General features: G+C 50.5%; 2 protein-coding genes across 2 annotated transcripts; both read left to right on the forward strand.

Moving 5' to 3' along the window:
* The first annotated feature begins 228 nt into the window (after window positions 1-228).
* On the forward strand, window positions 229-2,117 carry LOC100383492 (putative alpha-amylase family protein). The gene is made up of 4 exons (NM_001176140.1): window positions 229-376; window positions 473-605; window positions 730-1,541; window positions 1,662-2,117. The coding sequence occupies exons 1-4, from the start codon at window positions 278-280 to the stop codon at window positions 1,941-1,943; spliced, it is 1,326 nt and encodes a 441-aa protein (NP_001169611.1). The 5' UTR covers window positions 229-277; the 3' UTR covers window positions 1,944-2,117.
* A 7,991-nt stretch (window positions 2,118-10,108) lies between these two features.
* On the forward strand, window positions 10,109-11,122 carry LOC100283357 (AP2 domain containing protein). Its single transcript, NM_001156258.2, has one exon. It carries the CDS (start codon window positions 10,162-10,164, stop codon window positions 10,969-10,971), a length of 810 nt encoding a protein of 269 aa, NP_001149730.2. The 5' UTR covers window positions 10,109-10,161; the 3' UTR covers window positions 10,972-11,122.
* The last annotated feature ends 6,577 nt before the right edge of the window (window positions 11,123-17,699 follow it).

Below are 17,699 nucleotides of genomic sequence, written 5' to 3' on the forward strand. Positions count from 1 at the left end.
CAGCACCACGCCGCCGCATGCATCTAGGCAGGCGCCTGTTGGACTGCCCCTCTTGTCGGCGCCGGACCTACGTGGCCCCTCTATCCATATATCCACATCGCATTAATGACGAGGAGCCTTCCCTCAACATTCCCTGCCTCAGCCACCGTGCCGGCGACGGCCTATATATAGGGCGCCCCCGGCGAGCCCACTCGGCAGTCGGCACAACCACACACACCTCCACCCACTCTCTGAGATAAGTGAAGCATCTCGCGCACTGTCGCAGTCGCAGACGGAGATGATGAAGCACTCGAGCAGCTTGTGCTTGCTCTTCCTCTTGGCGCTCTGCACCACCCTGCTGGCCTGCGGCCTGGTCCAGGCACAAGTCCTCTTCCAGGTACGAGTACGACGAGTATATATGTACCTGTACACGTCAATAATGTTATGGTCAACTTATCATGCATGCCACGACGATCTGTGCGCGCGCGTGCAGGGGTTTAACTGGGAGTCGTGCAAGCAGCAGGGAGGCTGGTACAACAGGCTCAAGGCCCAGGTCGACGACATCGCCAAGGCCGGCGTCACGCACGTCTGGCTGCCTCCACCCTCGCACTCCGTCTCGCCACAAGGTACTCTCACTACTGCCCGGCTGACACCCTCATGCTGAGCAGATCACTACGCTAGTACGTTACGTGTACATCCATGCTTTGTTGACATGAGATATATAACGCGACGGGCGACGGCCATGGGCAGGCTACATGCCAGGCCGCCTATACGACCTGGACGCGTCCAAGTACGGCACGGCGGCGGAGCTCAAGTCCCTGATAGCGGCGTTCCACGGCAGGGGCGTGCAGTGCGTGGCGGACATCGTCATCAACCACCGGTGCGCGGAAAAGAAGGACGCGCGCGGCGTGTACTGCATCTTCGAGGGCGGGACTCCCGACGACCGCCTGGACTGGGGCCCCGGGATGATCTGCAGCGACGACACGCAGTACTCGGACGGGACGGGGCACCGCGACACGGGCGAGGGGTTCGCGGCGGCGCCCGACATCGACCACCTCAACCCGCGCGTGCAGCGGGAGCTCTCCGCCTGGCTCAACTGGCTCAGGTCCGACGCCGTGGGGTTCGACGGCTGGCGCCTCGACTTCGCCAAGGGCTACTCGCCGGCCGTCGCCAGAATGTACGTGGAGAGCACGGGGCCGCCGAGCTTCGTCGTCGCGGAGATATGGAACTCGCTGAGCTACAGCGGGGACGGCAAGCCGGCGCCCAACCAGGACCAGTGCCGGCAGGAGCTGCTGGACTGGACGCGGGCCGTCGGCGGGCCCGCCATGGCGTTCGACTTCCCCACCAAGGGCCTGCTGCAGGCGGGCGTGCAGGGGGAGCTGTGGCGGCTGCGCGACAGCTCCGGCAACGCGGCCGGCCTGATCGGGTGGGCGCCCGAGAAGGCCGTCACCTTCGTCGACAACCATGACACCGGGTCGACGCAGAAGCTCTGGCCGTTCCCATCCGACAAGGTCATGCAGGGCTACGCCTACATCCTCACCCATCCAGGAGTCCCCTGCATTGTGAGTGACTCGTCAGTTACACTTACACACACCAGAATCTCACTCCCAAACCAGACGTAGTGCCTATATATACTATAGCTAATAATCCAACGTGTGCATGGCTGCATGATGCACGTCCAGTTCTACGACCACATGTTCGACTGGAACCTGAAGCAGGAGATATCCACGCTGTCTGCCATCAGGGCGCGGAACGGCATCCGCGCCGGGAGCAAGCTGCGGATCCTCGTGGCGGACGCGGACGCGTACGTGGCCGTCGTCGACGAGAAGGTCATGGTGAAGATCGGGACAAGGTACGGCGTGAGCAGCGTGGTCCCGTCGGATTTCCACCCGGCGGCGCACGGCAAGGACTACTGCGTCTGGGAGAAAGCGAGCCTCCGCGTCCCGGCGGGGCGCCACCTCTAGCAGCTCAGATTGCTCAGTCTTGTGCTGCATTGCAAACACAGCAGCACGACACTGCATAACGTCTTTTCCTTAATTTCCTGAATTTTACCTTTTCCTAGTTCAATTTCATATATGTATTTCTACATGTACACACTATCACAATCAGATAAATAAACAAGCTTGGTCACCTGAAAGAAAGTGTATGTTCTCCAATTAATAAGCCAGGATTTTTCTTATATATAACTATAGTAATATAAATGGAATATATATTATTACAAACTATCTCTTTTATTTTAGTCATAGATATATAAGTAAAAAATATTTTTTGGTTGGGGGGCCAGCAGGGCCATGCTAGCACCTCCATCTACGACTTGAAAGGCGATTGTGGGTGCATTGTACCTAGGTACAGGTCTACAGGGTTCACCAAATCAGTTGAAGGGTGAAAAACTGAAAATCGGCCCCATCGATAACCAGTTTATTGTGATAAACAAGTGAAAACTGGTCAAAATCGAAATCGCCTAGTTTTTGAATTTGATACGGTTCAAAACCGATAAATCGGCTGATAAGGCCGATTAATCAACTTCTGGCCTGATAAACTGGCGTCATAGAAATAAAAACCGAGCCATATATATTTTTGCAAATAAAACACATTGAGGCCCCATAATTTGAACAAAAGATGACCCCAAACATTATCACAAATCCAATAACAACATTTAGCAGTTCAAATACATTACATGACATTGTTTCATAGTTCACAAACAACATCGAAGATACAAATACACCATTCATAGTTCACAGTTGTTCCCCGTTGAAGATCATTCCCACGGGGGCGCTTTCCACTGATATTGTGCTTCTGCCATATTGTACACCTCCGTTTATAGTAACATAATACCTTGCTCACGCATCAACTGTGCTTTGTACTCTGTCAAAGTCTGACCGGTCCACACAAAAGTCGTACTCCACGACTCCACCAACATTTGGTAGTACTCAGTGTCCTCTCATTCGTACACCCACCTCATTGGTTGTTGTGTCACTTCATCAACCGAATAACTGGCATAGGGAAGTAGGGGTGAAGACAAACCTTATCTTTCGTTGCTAGAATCGGGGGCCCAATATGCTTATTGTAGGCCTTGGTGTCTGATCCCTGTGTGAGTGGTCTTACACTTCTCAGGTGTGCCGTGATCTTGGTCTTGTGTAGCGTATTTGTACTGGAACTCCACTAAATAGTTATGAAAAGATGGTTAGATATCAATCACTAATTTATTGAGAACTAAATGTAATGGTACCTGTGAAATGTATCGGAGCCATCTGAGACCCACCAGCACCACCACTGCCACTACCGCCAGCACCACCACCACTAGCACCAACACCGCTACCGCTAGCACCACCCCAGCATCATCAGAAGACATCTCAGACCTGCTATCGATAAGCTCTTGGTATTGTAGACTTTATTACACATGACAACTTCAAGAGAAATTACTCACCATTACCACTTCTTACTTAAAAACGTTTCATCTATTTTTGCCTCGCTCCCGCCTCATAACACATAACTAAAATCAATAATTAAAGTTCAATAAGCTAGATTGCCAAATAGATACACCCAAATTATTTAATCTCATATACAATCCAAATTATATAGCCGCTAAGAGGCCCAGGATGAACCAAATACATTGACTAGCGAGCCAACCGGATTACGTTGATCCACTCACCAAAATTCATAGGGGCTAGAAATATGCATAACAAAATCAAATAAGACTGTAAAAACTGCTTTTGCATTGAATTCAAGTTTCATATTAATACACGATAGAAGTTTAAAAATTTAAAGAAAAAATATATGAACAATCCTTTCATATTTGATCTATTGTTATATTGTTGACTCATATTTTCTTTTTAAGGCTAACAATTTATTTTATAAAATATCAAACAATCCTTATCGTATTGTATCATTTATATTTAGAAAACTAAAAATTTTGGGCCCAAAAAACTGGAGGCCATGTGCTATTGCCCATTTATATTGCGCAATAGACGAGCCTGCCAGTGTCGCGACGATGATAAACAGAGTGGGGGAGGGACAGGAAGAGAGGATCCGAACGAACTGTCCTGGGCTGCATCGGAATGAATGAGGGTGGATGGATAGATGCGAGGACTAGGTTAGGGAGGAGAACGACGAGAAAGTCGAGAACAGGACTGTTTTAATCCATCCAAAACTTAATTTTTTAATATACTTAACAACAGATATACATTAGGTATAAGAGATTATACACAACAGATTTATAGAGACTTGGTGCGTAAATATATAATACCATACGTTGTATTATTGTATAGTTAATTAATAAACATAGAGGTGAAGAAGATTACATACTTAGATATTAGCTGAGACACCCATGGCCATCTAGCACTTCATTTTCTTTTGGTTCCGGTGAAAGTGCTAGATAAATTGGTTTATAGATCATCACTAGATAGCTTCTAAATTGAGACAGAGATAAAGCCGAATCCGAAACCTTTACAACCCGGCCGCTCTACTCTAGCATCAAAATTACGATAGGGTTTCAATCCTTCGAAATTCCTAACCCTTTTCCTTTGTTCCAAATAAATGAGGCCGTATCTACAAAGACCATCTGTGAGCTACAAATTCTAGCTACGTGTTTGGGTAAGTGGCCCGCTAGCTGCTGAGCCCTGAAAATACGAGAGAAGACTCGTACGTCAAGAGTCACATCTGATCTGTGGTCCTCCTGGCTTTTGTTGATAACTAGCACGGTCTTGTTAGGATGCTTTATCTAGCCTGAGTAGGAGCCGGTAGTGATAAGTGTTCTTTCAGCCAAAAGGGGAAATTCCGAGCGCGGATATATTTCTAGTTATTAGTTTTCCTTTTCTTTTTAAAAAAAAAAAATAAAAGAGGTTGCACCAATAACTGAGCTGAGGAACGGCAGCTGGACGCTAACGGCGATACTCCACGTGCGCGGTCCCATCGGCCCATCGCCCCCGCACAAGGCACAAGCGAAAGCGAGCGAGCCACGTGCGTCTCCTTAGGACGGACGACGGCGACCGGACGAGCAAAAGTCAGGTCGGCACGGGAGGCCAGGGCCCAGGGGCCACGCACTTTTCATACCCTTGTCACCTCAGCAAGTCGGCAGCGCGCCGGTGGTCGTGGTCGGTCACGGCGCCGGCGCCGCTTCTTCGTCCTCCTCCTGGACGGGAATTCGCGGCCCCGGACCGCGGTATCTCGCACAGCAATCTGACGTCGCTCGATCCGGCCTGGTCCGGGTGGCCCGTGGCTGATTACATAGAAAGCGGCGCGGCGTCATTGGCTGCGGAGCTTCGCCCGCCGACCAGAGTGAACCCGTCGTCCCATACGACGTCAAATCACGCTGACGGCTCGATATCGATAAACGCGAATTCGAATGCAGCCGAGGCACGCGATCGTCGATTTGCTTCTGTACTTATCCACCATGCATGTGTGGCAGCGCAAGATCGGATGAGATGCATTAGGGCATATATAACATCATTAATAATACCTCGTCTTTTAAAAGGATATCTAAAGGGTTAAATAATAAAAAAAAATACAAGAGACTAGTTCTTTACAAGAAGTCTATCTATCTTTATATGACTCTCTATACATATTATCTCTTATTAACTGTATTTATAATTCAAAGAATCAGATTTGTATTATACAATATCTTGTACTTTGAAAACCGAGCAAATGTCTCTAGTTTCTACATGTCCTTAGGCTGTCCCTAGCCGATTGTATAAAATAGAGAATTTACACTGTAGATTACACTATTTAAAGAGTGAAGTTTGAAATAGATGATTAGATAGGATAGCTGCTAGATATAGCATTACCTTACAGGTGGAGCATTTGTAACTACTTGTCACTGCCTGGCACGCAGAGACGGATCTAGGACCGGGGCGGTGGGTTGCAGCTCCGATCCTGCAGCCGAAGTAGTCACGAGATGGAGGAGGCTCTCCCGAGATTACGATCAAAATTAGGTGTAGAGAGCATGGTAGGCAGCAACCCAACGCGTGGGCGAAGGCGGCTCAGCCACCCGTTGGTGACGGTCGGCCTAGGCCCTGCGCGAGGCCATAAACAACAGAGTGGCAACGAGCATGGACGGAGAGCACAGAGCATTATCCCAGTGCATTCACTTCAGTTCTACTTCGATTTAGAGTTTTCTAAAATTAAATGTGTATGGTCAGTTCTCATGCCATTTGACCTTGTGGGATGGATAAAATACTACTAGTTGAAAATTTGATTGCTTGTCGAACACAAAAAAAGCTAGAAAGAAAGTGAGATGTACATGGTGTCTCATTCTAGAATTTTGACTCTTAATATAGGTAAAACTTGGATACCGAAATTGCATCTAATAAGCAGACCCACGGTTAGAAGACACATACGTATAATAACAGCCTATCACACATGTGTATAGTACACAACAACCTACACATGTTTGTAATTTACGTATCCTTTCTATGATCGCTCCGTTTATTCATATTGCGGCCATTTTAGCCTCTTCAATTTATAAATTAGCCCCCCCCCTTTGATCTATTTTTAGGTCTGCCACTGCTGGCACCCACCAGGCCCACCTGGCAGCCTCTACAGTCCACTATAGAGGATATCAATCCTTGTGTTTATTTGAGGTGGACATATCCTATGTAATCAGTTGTGTTGGTGTAATCGTGTGATCAAATAATTTGGTGCATCCAATTAAGATCCAATAGTGATGACTATTTTAGGTGTGTCGGTGTTTTGAACCTCTACTCCGATAAGTAAATTTCTATGTTCTCGGCAGGCGCAAGGTTTATACTGGTTCGAGCAAAACGTTCCTATATTCAGTATTTGGTGGCTCGCACTACCGGCACCTTTGTTGCTCGATGCTCGTACTAGGGGTTACAAGAGGGCGAGAGAGGGAGGAAGGGCTCCCAAGTCTCTTATGTGGGGTGGCTCCTAAAGACTATGGAACTGGAGTTCTATGTTATGTCTTGGCTCCGGCCTCCGGGTCTTCAAGTCCCACTGTGTGCGTGGTTGTCTTCCGTCGAGTGTCTTCTATCTTGTGTGTTCTTCGGGGTCCCTCCTTCGCCTGCTCCCCTCCCTTTTATTGGCAAAGGTGGGGGTACCCATGGTGGCTTCTTTGAGAAGGAGCCATTATACGATGGTAAAATCCGGTGTCTTATTGTGTCGAGGCTGCTTGTCTGTATGTGCCTTGTCATCTCTGCTCGTGATCATTATGATGGATGACGTGGGCGGCACGGGCCCTAGCGCCATCATTGCTATCTCTGCGCCATGCTAACCCCTAGCCTCCATAGCCTGGGTCTCGACGTGGCTCATTGTGTTGTGGGCCCTGTAGTTGGTCCGCGTACTCAGTCCTAGACTCGGTAGGTCATGAGTGCGTTGGTGACCGAAGGGCAGCGTAGGTCATGAGTGCGCTGTAGGCAGGGGTGGGGTTACGCAGATCATGAGTGCGTTGTAGGTCGGGGTGCGACACATGTCATGAGTGGGAGGTGGATCGGCTCTCTACTGCGACTCGGTGTTAGGTGTAGTTAATGTGCCCGGCCACTTATGGCGGGTCGGTGTCGTGTCAGGCGAGGAATCCTGTAACACCCTGAATATGGGGTATAAAATTTCTTCTCCCATATTCACCAAATTCAGGTGTTACCTTCTTTGTCTCTTTCTTTTCTGCTCCTTTCTCCTATTTTCAAAGTAATATAGAGATTTATGTCCATGCTATGTGTAACCAAAACCCTAAGGTGATATCATTGTTGTATCATGCTGGAGCATATTTATTTTTGTTTGATGTCGTGCCTAGGTGTGCATCCATTCAATTTAGGGTTCTATTCGGTGAGTAAATTTAATTAGAAAGAAATGAGGATAATTAAAGGAAGGAAGAAAGAGGAGAAGCGGCCCGGCCGACCCAGCTGCCCCCCTCTCCCGCGCACCCATGATCTAGGAGAGGAAAAACCACCCCTCTCCCACTCTCTCCCTGCCCTCGCTTGGATCACCGGAGAGCTGCGGTTGCCATCGTTCATCGCGTCTGTGGTGGTAAGCTCCCCCTTCCCTCCCCGGCGGCCCTGCCCGGCGCGACGCCCCCCCCCCCCATTGACCTTTGAGTTCTTCACTTAATAGTATGGCTATCCATCATAAACCCAACCACACAATGTATTGTGCGTGGATCGGCAAAATAAAACGCCTTAACTTATTCTTCTGCCTTGAATCCTTGCATTTTGTTTTTCTCTTTCTTGTTTTCCATGTTGAGCATTTGATTACATTGTGGCCACCATCGTCACTTTTAAGTGTCACCCTTGCTTAATCTAGGTGTGAACTTAACCTATCTAAATCACAATACTAAAGTAAAAGTTAGTCTACTATTACCCAAAAAATATGTTTTTCACAGGCACAATAGAGTCATATGATACATGTGTTGCCATAGATATACTAGAATTCTAGCCTAAATGAATCGAGTCTAGTGATATTACTCTCTAAAAATTAAATGCACGATTTGGCATGTTGAGGCTTTCAAAAGTACACTTTGACTGCTAATTTCTCTTTAATATATAAGTTATGGTAACATAAGTTTGATCACTAGATAGTATTTGTAAATACAAATACGATGTAATTATTATTGTAACATGATATTTTTATCTTATTAAACGAATTGTTGGTTAAAAACAATAAGGTTTGAATTTTATTATTTGTTCTCATCTTATTTTTTTTATTGGACGGAGTAAATCGCAGGACTTTGCGTATGCAGGCTTTATCCCTAACTTTCTCTAGTCTAGAAAAAAAAATGCTGCCCGTATTTCGTTTCCGGTCAAAGGATCCTTGAAAAGTTCTAGTGTGCAACGAGCAACTGAGATCTATTTTGACTGTTATAAATGATTTCTGTAAATTACTATACAGCCTGCAAATATTTGAAGTGCTTTATTAGGCATGTTTAGGACAACTCTAGATTCAAAAAACTTGGTGGAGTTAATAGAGCAAATAATTAGATAATCTAGAAAATCGTGGACCTGAAACTATAAGTGTTTAGAAGACAATTACATAAGTTACTTTGTTTATTACTTAGATTAAAAATATTTTTAAAGCTATTTAAATTAATTCTATAAACTACAGCTCTATAATAGAGATGAACTAGCCATCCCAAACACCTCTACGTGTCTTAGTCGACCAGATAAGGACACTGAAAGCATGACCAGACTTTTCAAACCTTTATTCATCCGCAACAGAATTGGATAAAACAAAACCCACTTGAGACACCACCAGCCATCCTTGTCCGTAGGAGATATTCCTTCTCGAAGCCTTTCCGACAGGTGGACCCCACACTTCAAACACGTCCCCACCACGACCGACCTCGCAGGCTTGCACCACGTTGGATGAGAACGAGACGGATCACGGGACTCCTCGTCACCGTGACCCACTCTTGACCCCTTCAACGACGGGCCAGGCCAATTGTCGGCTGTTCCACTTACTTAGATCCAAATAATTATTTACAATTCTTCACAAAATAGTAGAGCTCTAAATAAATTTTAGTTTAGAAATAAATAAAAATAGGATTAAATCTGATCTAATACTTAAATTTTATTTTGTAGTGTAAAATTTAGAGTCTATTGTCACACTTAGTTCCACTTCCATATCGCCGTGAGTCTTACAAGAAGTTTTATCGTAATACTATGTATATTTAATAAATTATTATATAAATATCTTCATGATTTAATAGTATATTTAAAAATAAAGATACATAAATTTTACAGAAATAAAAAACCTTGACACGATTATACAACTATATGTAAGTAATAAAAATTAATAACTATAACAATATAAAATATGTTTTTTACCAAAAACAAATGCTTATTATAATTTTATGATACACTCTATCCCGTACAGTTCGTTAACGTCAGCTCCGCCGTCACCGCACGTGACCCCGCACTATGCCCCTGCCCCGCCCCGCGTCCACACTTTGTCTGGTTGGCTACAGCCCATCAGGAGGGCAAAACCGGGACAGAAAAGAAGGGAAAACAGAGCGCATTACGCGCACGTTTCACACGTTTACTTTGCGCTGCTGAGGGCGCCATTAGCAGCAGCAGCAGCAGCTTGCTCCCACTAAAAAAATCAGCGCGCTTCTCTGTCCGCTTCTCCGCGTACTCCGCGACGTCAACCCCGTATAAAACCTGCCCCCTCTCCAGTTCCCGCCCTCAGTTCAAAGCAGCGCCTCGCCACCAGACGAACACACAGATCGCTACAGCCCGCATGACCAACCTCTCCGCCATGGCAGCGTACCAATCCTACGTGATCCGATTCGACGGCCACTTCGACGAGCCGTCGCCGAGCTCCGCGGGCGCCGAGCCGCCGGGCCCGCAGCCGCCGTTCGCAGGGAGGATGATCTCGCTCGAGCGGGAGCACCAAGTCATTGTCGCCGCCCTGCTGCACGTCGTCTCCGGGTACGCCACGCCGCCGCCGCAGGTCTTCACTCCGCCGCCGGCAGCGGCGCGCTGCCAGGTGTGCGGGATGGAGCGGTGCCTCGGCTGCGAGTTCTTCGCCGCCGGGGAGGGCGCATTGGGCGGCGGCGCGGAGAAGGCGGCCGCGACAGGAGGCGCGGCGGCGGGGCAGAGGAGGCGGAGGAAGAAGAAGAACAAGTACCGCGGCGTGCGGCAGCGGCCGTGGGGGAAGTGGGCGGCGGAGATCCGCGACCCGCGCCGCGCGGTGCGCAAGTGGCTGGGCACGTTCGACACCGCCGAGGAGGCCGCCAGGGCCTACGACCAGGCCGCCATCGAGTTCCGTGGCCCGCGCGCCAAGCTCAACTTCCCGTTCCCGGAGCAGCCGACGGGGCACGACGAGCCCATCAGCAGCAACGGCGAAGCGAGCGCGGCCGCCAGGTCGTCGGACACCACGCCGTCGCCGTCTCTCTGCAGCGCGGACGCCGAGGAGCGCGGGCAGCCAGAGTGGCCGAGCGCCGGGCAGGAGGCAGGGGAGCAACTGCTCTGGGAAGGCCTGCAGGACCTGATGAGGCTGGACGAAGGCGAGCCCTGGCTCCATCCAGCCTCAAGCGCTTGGAATTGAAATTTGAAACGCCCGCGATCAGATCCCAGCCGTTCAACTAGTTTGAAATAGGAGCATCCTAGCCTTTCGCTATGCTTCTTTTTTTTTCTTCCCTCCTTAACTCTTCTTTTTCTAACCTCTGTTGTACTTATTTGGACAAAGCAGAGTTTTGTAAATTACAGCGGAGCCCGCCCTACCAGTGTATTGAACAGGCAATTTTGGAGTGTAATTTCTACTGGAAAGCGATTAACACGAGCTTACTACTGACTTGTCAACCAATCGAATACACGACGACTTGGATAAAAAAAATTGATTGAGGAAGTATTTCGTACTTTACTGGCGTATAGTAGGATTGAGACGAGCCCATCATAGTTTCTGAGTAATAATATTCAGCTACCAATATGATCCACGTGATAATCGCGCCGGGGTTGGCAAATTAAGTATTGTTAGGTTTGCATCACGTTGTTCGGTGACAGAATTGCTACACAACGATTAGTTTATTTTGCTCCACAAGTGGAATACAAAGACATACTAGTACCTGCTACTTTTTGGTTGCTTATTTTAAAGCAACAGGTTTCCACTTCTACTTTGAGCCGGTGGATGTATAATTCAGTTGTGCAATCTTCTATATTCTCACTTTTCACCACTTCTAGAATACCATCACATTTCCAATTTTCTCTCCTTGTTTTTTATTTGATTTATATGATACTGTAGAACTGATTGGTTCGTGGTTATATCATCCCTCAATTTCCGATCTGACTTGCAGTTGCATCAGTCCAAACAGTCCAAACAGTTGGTTTTACTATATAATAGGAGTTCTATATCAAGTAACTAAATAATCACATCATATAAAGACAATGATCCCCTGCAAACATAGTTGACTGGGAGACGACGGCCTAGACCTCTCACGAACTCATCGCGACCTCCTTCATGCTGCTCATCTTGTGGTACCTGTTATTGACCTCGGACAATGTGAGTACAGCAGCTCACTTACGGTGTGGCCCATGTAAACTGGAAGGTTTACCAAAGAAGATGGTTAAAGCTGGGCATTGCTTTTTAAAGTAGGTCAAAGTTTTATTAGCAGTTACTAAGTATAAGTAAATATCAATCCAAATAAATAAGATATCAAAATTAATATAATCCCATAATGCAATGCAATGCAAGTGATAAATTAAGTTTAATTTCATAAATTAATCATGTTAGGGTTCGAGCCGCTCATGACCCAGAGCACGATTGATATACCAGTTTTACACTCTGCAAAGGTTGCACATCTTTACCCACAAGTCGTGTTACCCATTTGCCAAGGGATCGCGACTTCCCATTCATCTCTACCGAGGAGACGAGACAGGGTAGCATTACGAGGTCTTTACAAAGTTCCACTAGCTTCAGAAAATCCGCTACGGTTTCTAAGGAGAGCGATATAGGAACCCCCGTCTGAAAAGCCATCGCAGCATGATTAACCCAAGAACCTCCCTACACCGACAACTCCCTTATCCCCTTGCCTATTTCGAGTAAGGTAGTCCTCCACTAGCTTTCCTAATTAGTCAACCAAGGGCATCCCATACCACCCTTGTGGTAGCACTGTTTTTCCGAGTGGTCACTTCATGTTCTAATTATCATAATGATCTTATCATGGACAGTAATAACGCATGGACAATAAATAGCATGATCATGAATAATATGAATCTTAACACCCACAACCACATAGAGCAATAGCATATACTACCCAGAAGTTAAGTGGTAAACAATGTATAAAGAAGACCAAACTAGAGTGACCTATTGGATCTTGTCGGAGAGGAAATCTCCGGCCGGGTGGCGGAATCCACCCGCCCTAAATCCTAAGATGAGGAAGGACCTAAGCATTTTGCTTGTTAGAGATTGGGGGGATGAACACACAAGAACACGCAAGGGTTTAGAGTGGTTCGGGCCGTCGGAGCGTAATACCCTACTCCACTGTGTATTGTATTGCTCGTGAGCTTGAGTCTGAATGAGTCTGAGAGCGTCCGTCCCCTGTAACACAGCGTGCCCTCCCCTTTATAGTCTAAGGGGGCACGTACAAGGGTGCTAAGCCCCGACACGTAGGCCCAGGGACATAACGGATGTAATACTTGGAGCGACTAATGTCAGTCCCTAGTGCGATCTTCCTCGCGCCCTGATATCCGCGATCTGTGTAGCTTTGGCGTGCAGGGGAAGCTTCCTTGGCAACGTACGAGTGATGATGGATGGGCACAGTGCACCTTGCAACACGGGCGTACTGTTTGGCAACGGAATGGACAGGCACGCCACCTGCGGGATGGCCTGGACGCCGCCTGCCAGCTGAGTGGACAGGACACATTAAATGCTGAAGGGGCACATCGCCTGTCAGCGGGATAGTCAGGCGGCACGTCTTCTCCGCAATAAATGCAGAGACAGCGCGCCTAGAGGCCTTACGTCAGGCTCCGCCCGCTGGCTTACGTCACGCGTGGTAGGCCACATGGCAGCATCGGGACTCCGCTTGGGCGGGAAGCAGTAGCGTTATGTGGGCAGGTCCGCACCAGGCTGGGCCTGAACACATGCCGGCACCGGACCCCCGCCTGAGCAAGGCCTGGGTATCCCTTGCCCCAGAGTCCCGGGACCCGGCTGTGGGTAGTCCGGACCCCACACAGATGGGTCCAGGACTTGTCCCGGAGGTCCAGGTTGCCCTTGCAGGGGTCCTGGACTTTGCCCCGGAGGTCCGGTCTACATGTAGGGGTCTAGCACTTTCCCATGGGGGTCCGGATCCACTGTTGGCATCTTGGAGTGCACCGCTCTCTCTGACCACATGGCGACCCTGGAGCCATCCACGTGGTGGAGCCGGGTGCTGTTCACCACGTGACTAGGGATAGTCGTGTGGGCATCGTGCCTTCATACAGTAGTAAGGGGTACCCCCGATCCAGGGTACCGACAGTGGCCCCCGGGCCCGCCTCAGGGGAGGATACGAGCCTGCAGGTGGGGCCAAAGCTTGTACCTTGCGTCAACTTGGCATGATCGGTGACTGGGGTGCCTCCTCTATGCGCGCCGCATTAACTCAGCGCGCTCGCGCTATCAGCCTACCATCAGTCACATCAACTGTCGCGCCTGTTCCCGTGGCTGACTGACCCGTGGTCTCCGCACTCGATGGCTTTACTGGGCCATGCGCGGGGTGCCTCGATACCGCTGCATTTGGTTTTGAAAATTCACCTTCTCTGTCTTCTGTGGCGGCCCCGAGGAGGCACGATATTGGTGCGAGTGGCGGTTCGACTTCTCTGCACCCAGGAACCGGCGCCCAAGGAGGATGACTCGTGGGCCCGGGCCCCCGTGACAGAGCCTGGGCTGTTGGTTTCGGTGGAGGTGAAGAGGCACACTACCACAGCTGGTGGCATGCTCCTCATGGTGTGGTTCGCCTTCTCCGCACACAGAGGCCGATGCCCGAGGAGTATGACTCATGGACCCGGGCCCCCGGGCCAGAGGCTGGACCGCTACTCTCGACGGAGGTGAAGAGGCGCGGCGATTCGCTCCCCATGTGGCGGTTCATCTTCAGCGCACTGGGAGACCATCGCGCCAGTCGTACGACTTGTGGGGCTGGGCCCCGCGTCATAGGCTGGGTGATGCGGTGTGCATCGGGGGAGGCTTCTCGTGGCCTTTCGGGGCACGAGCGGAGGAATCTACCTTTAAAAAGGGGTTCATCCCTCGAGTATCAGCCATGCCTTCGCTTCTCTCCCACTCGTTGTGCCCTTTCGCCTCTGAGCTCTCTACTTTGCATCGCCGTAGCTCGCTATGGCCTTGTAAGTTCATCCCGAGCGCTTTTAGACTGAGCGGACGCCTGACCCGGCGCGCCGCCTGCCTGGATGGAGCGCGCCGGTGTTTGGTGGAAGGGTCCATGTCAGCGCCTTCCCCCTCGGCGATCTTGCTGCCGGGGAGCTCGCGCTCTTCGTTTCCTGCACGATGGCGCTGTCGATCTCGCCTTCTTGCTGTTGCTGGAGGAGCGCGACCTCGTGGGGGTTGGCGCTCTTCTGCCATCGCTCAGCTTCAAGGATTTTCATCACGCAACCGGGTTGCAGTCTCCCACCAGTGGTCATCTACTAGGATGACCACCAGCTTTGTGGTGGAGAGAAGCGAGCCGAGCTACGACCTCCCCCTGCCCTCGGCTTCAAGGATGTTCATCAGCCTTGCAGGGGTGGAGAGCGAGCCGAGTTGTGGTTCTGCCTTCCGCATGAGCTGATGACCCGCCTCTTCCTCCAGCATTTGGAGGAAAAGGATGTTCACTAGCCTTGCGAAGGAGGCGAACTTCGGCTACGCGGTGCTGGCCGGACCACAAGCGCCGTCAGTCGCCGAGCTTCCAACTCCTTGGCTTGGATGGTCTTGTCGTCACCCCCGTAGGAGGGCAGGGCGAGGGCCTTATTGCCATGGCGCACGCGCTGAGGTGGTCGCCGCCATTGGCGAGCCGCTGGTGCAGAGGTGGTCTCCGTCGCTGGCCAAACCACCAGCGGCGCCTGCCACCGTGCACCCAACTCTTTGGCTTTAATGGCCTCGTCGTCACCCCCCGTAGGAAGACGGGGGCGAGGGCCTCTTCATTATGGCGCACGCGTTGAGGTGGCCACCGCCGCTGGCAAGACGCCTGGGAGGATTCCGCGAGGACAGTGCCCGCGAGCTTCCAGCGTGACCCTGCTGGCGTCGAGCAGTTTACACCTGTAGAGATGGAGCTAGGGCCCCGCTTGAAGGCAAATGTAATAACTTTTGCTTTTGTAAGGCACTTTTTGAGTACTATTTATCAAGCAGTATTAACACTTATCTGTGTACCACCTGTCCCTGTTGTGTGTGATGTTGTCGACTCCTCCCTGGTACCTGGCCCCCCTAGGATGCAGGCTCGACGTGTAGAGGTTGGATACCAGCGTACCTGAAAGAGTTGGCAACAACCCTTAGGAGGCAGCCTCGACCTGGACCTGGATGTGTACACAGCTTCGGCCAGGGAGCGTTAGTAGCACACCCATAGGACCCCTCGTTTGACATTAGCTATCCTTTGATGCATGCACGGGTCTTGCAGGTTTTAGTCTGGGAAGCCAAGTTGTGTGTTCGGACCCCCTGGATCATGGCTCTAGATACTAGGACACCCGCCATAGAGTGGAGTGTGCAGGCTTACAGTACGAGACCAGGCTAAGCGGCTACACGGCTCCGGACCACACCAGGAGGCAAGTGTCCATTCTCTGGAGCCGGACCCCAGGTTGTCGGACCCATAGGACTATAGCTCAAATACTAGGGTACTCGTCACAGAGTGGTGGACTGTGCAGGCTTACGTTACAGGACCAGGCTAAGCGGCTACACTGCTCCGTACCACCCCATGGAACGAGTTCTCATTCTTTAGAACCGGCCCCAGGCTACCGGACCTCCCTACTTTCGCAGAGGGGTCCTAAACTGCAAGCCTGGCTTATTCAATTTGGATGTCATCATGTTAGATAGGATGGAAACTGTATGGGTGGGTTAGATAAAAATTAACGTCTGGAAACTGCAGGGTAACACCATGAAGCAGGAGGATTAAACTATTATAGAGGCAGATCCGAAGGGGTAAATCTTCTCTTTATAACTTGTCATGCATGGGTGCTGACCAACAGGCCGGGCTTATGAGGGCGAACCTCACCGGGCTGGTGCACACATATGTATAACCTAGCTACACAAACGGAGAAAAACTCAACCCCTCAGACCTGCTCCTATGGATAGAACTTACAGAGATGCTCCAAGGGTTAGGAAGAGGTACTCCTTCAGTCACAACGAGGTGGTCACCCTCAGGTCGGCACATTTCCGTCGCCTTGAAGGGTCCTTTCCAGCTGGGGGAGAGTTTGCGGAGCCCTTCTCGGTTTAGTACTCGCCCCAGGGCTAGGTCCCGACCCTGGGTTCCCATCTGCGTTTTAATGATGGAGTCCACGTCCTCGCGCTGTAGCCATTCCTGCATAGGCCCATCAAAAGGCTGGACCCTTGGGGAGTCCAAAAAGGGTTTCCGCGGGGAAGGCAGGCTTTGGCCCCGTAGACCAGGGAATACGCCCCCCCAGTGGCCCGTCTAGCTGTTGTCACCAGAGTCGGAGTCTCTGGTGAAAACATCCTCAGGGCTCCCTCGGGTGACTGATACCCGAGGTCTGGTTCAGCCGCGGCCACCTTGTCGTCGTGGACCTTTTCCTCTCCAGGTCGGCGACGAGGTGGGAAGCCGTCCCCGGAAGACTGCTCGTGCCGCGCGTTGACGCGTTTCACGAGGTCGACGATCTCGCGACACTCTATGGCACTGTGGCGACCGTTGGGGTGCACAGGGCATAAGCCGCGGTTACCCCTCTGCGGCCGTGGGCGTTTGCTGCGGTCGCCCCGGCCTCAGTCGCAGCTGCAACGACCAGAGCGGTAGAATGCGGCTTTTCGTGACCGCAGTTCTTCTTTTTCTTCCTCTTACCGTCCTAGGCTACAATATCGGAGCCACCCGCCTGGGCTTCCCCGGTCTGTGGTGCCGAGTGCCACGCACGGCCCTCGGCAGCTCTGGCGCACTTATCGGCCAGAGCGAAGAGAGTGGAGACAGTTTCCACATCACGCGTGGCCAACTTCTCCAACATCTTTTCGTCACGTACCCCCTGGCGGAAGGCCATGATGATAGAAGCATCGGAGATGCGATGTATAGTACCTCGCACCTTGGTGAAGCGGGAGATAAACGTCCGGAGAGTTTCTTCGGGCTCCTGCCTCACTGCGTGGAGGTGGGCCTCCACGCCGTGTTGTTGGTA

The sequence above is a fragment of the Zea mays genome, chromosome 1 (assembly GCF_902167145.1).
Source record: "Zea mays cultivar B73 chromosome 1, Zm-B73-REFERENCE-NAM-5.0, whole genome shotgun sequence".
In the NCBI taxonomy this organism is placed as follows: Eukaryota; Viridiplantae; Streptophyta; class Magnoliopsida; order Poales; family Poaceae; genus Zea; species Zea mays.

What these genes read in the sequence shown, in the direction of transcription:
- LOC100383492 (NM_001176140.1), top strand. Translation starts at nt 278, where the DNA reads ATGATGAAGCACTCGAGCAGCTTGTGCTTGCTCTTCCTCTTGGCGCTC. An exon ending in AGGCACAAGTCCTCTTCCAG is followed by an intron (nt 377 to 472) that starts GTACGAGTACGA and finishes GCGCGCGTGCAG; the next exon opens with GGGTTTAACTGGGAGTCGTG. An exon ending in ATCCAGGAGTCCCCTGCATT is followed by an intron (nt 1,542 to 1,661) that starts GTGAGTGACTCG and finishes ATGCACGTCCAG; the next exon opens with TTCTACGACCACATGTTCGA.
- LOC100283357 (NM_001156258.2), top strand. Translation starts at nt 10,162, where the DNA reads ATGACCAACCTCTCCGCCATGGCAGCGTACCAATCCTACGTGATCCGA.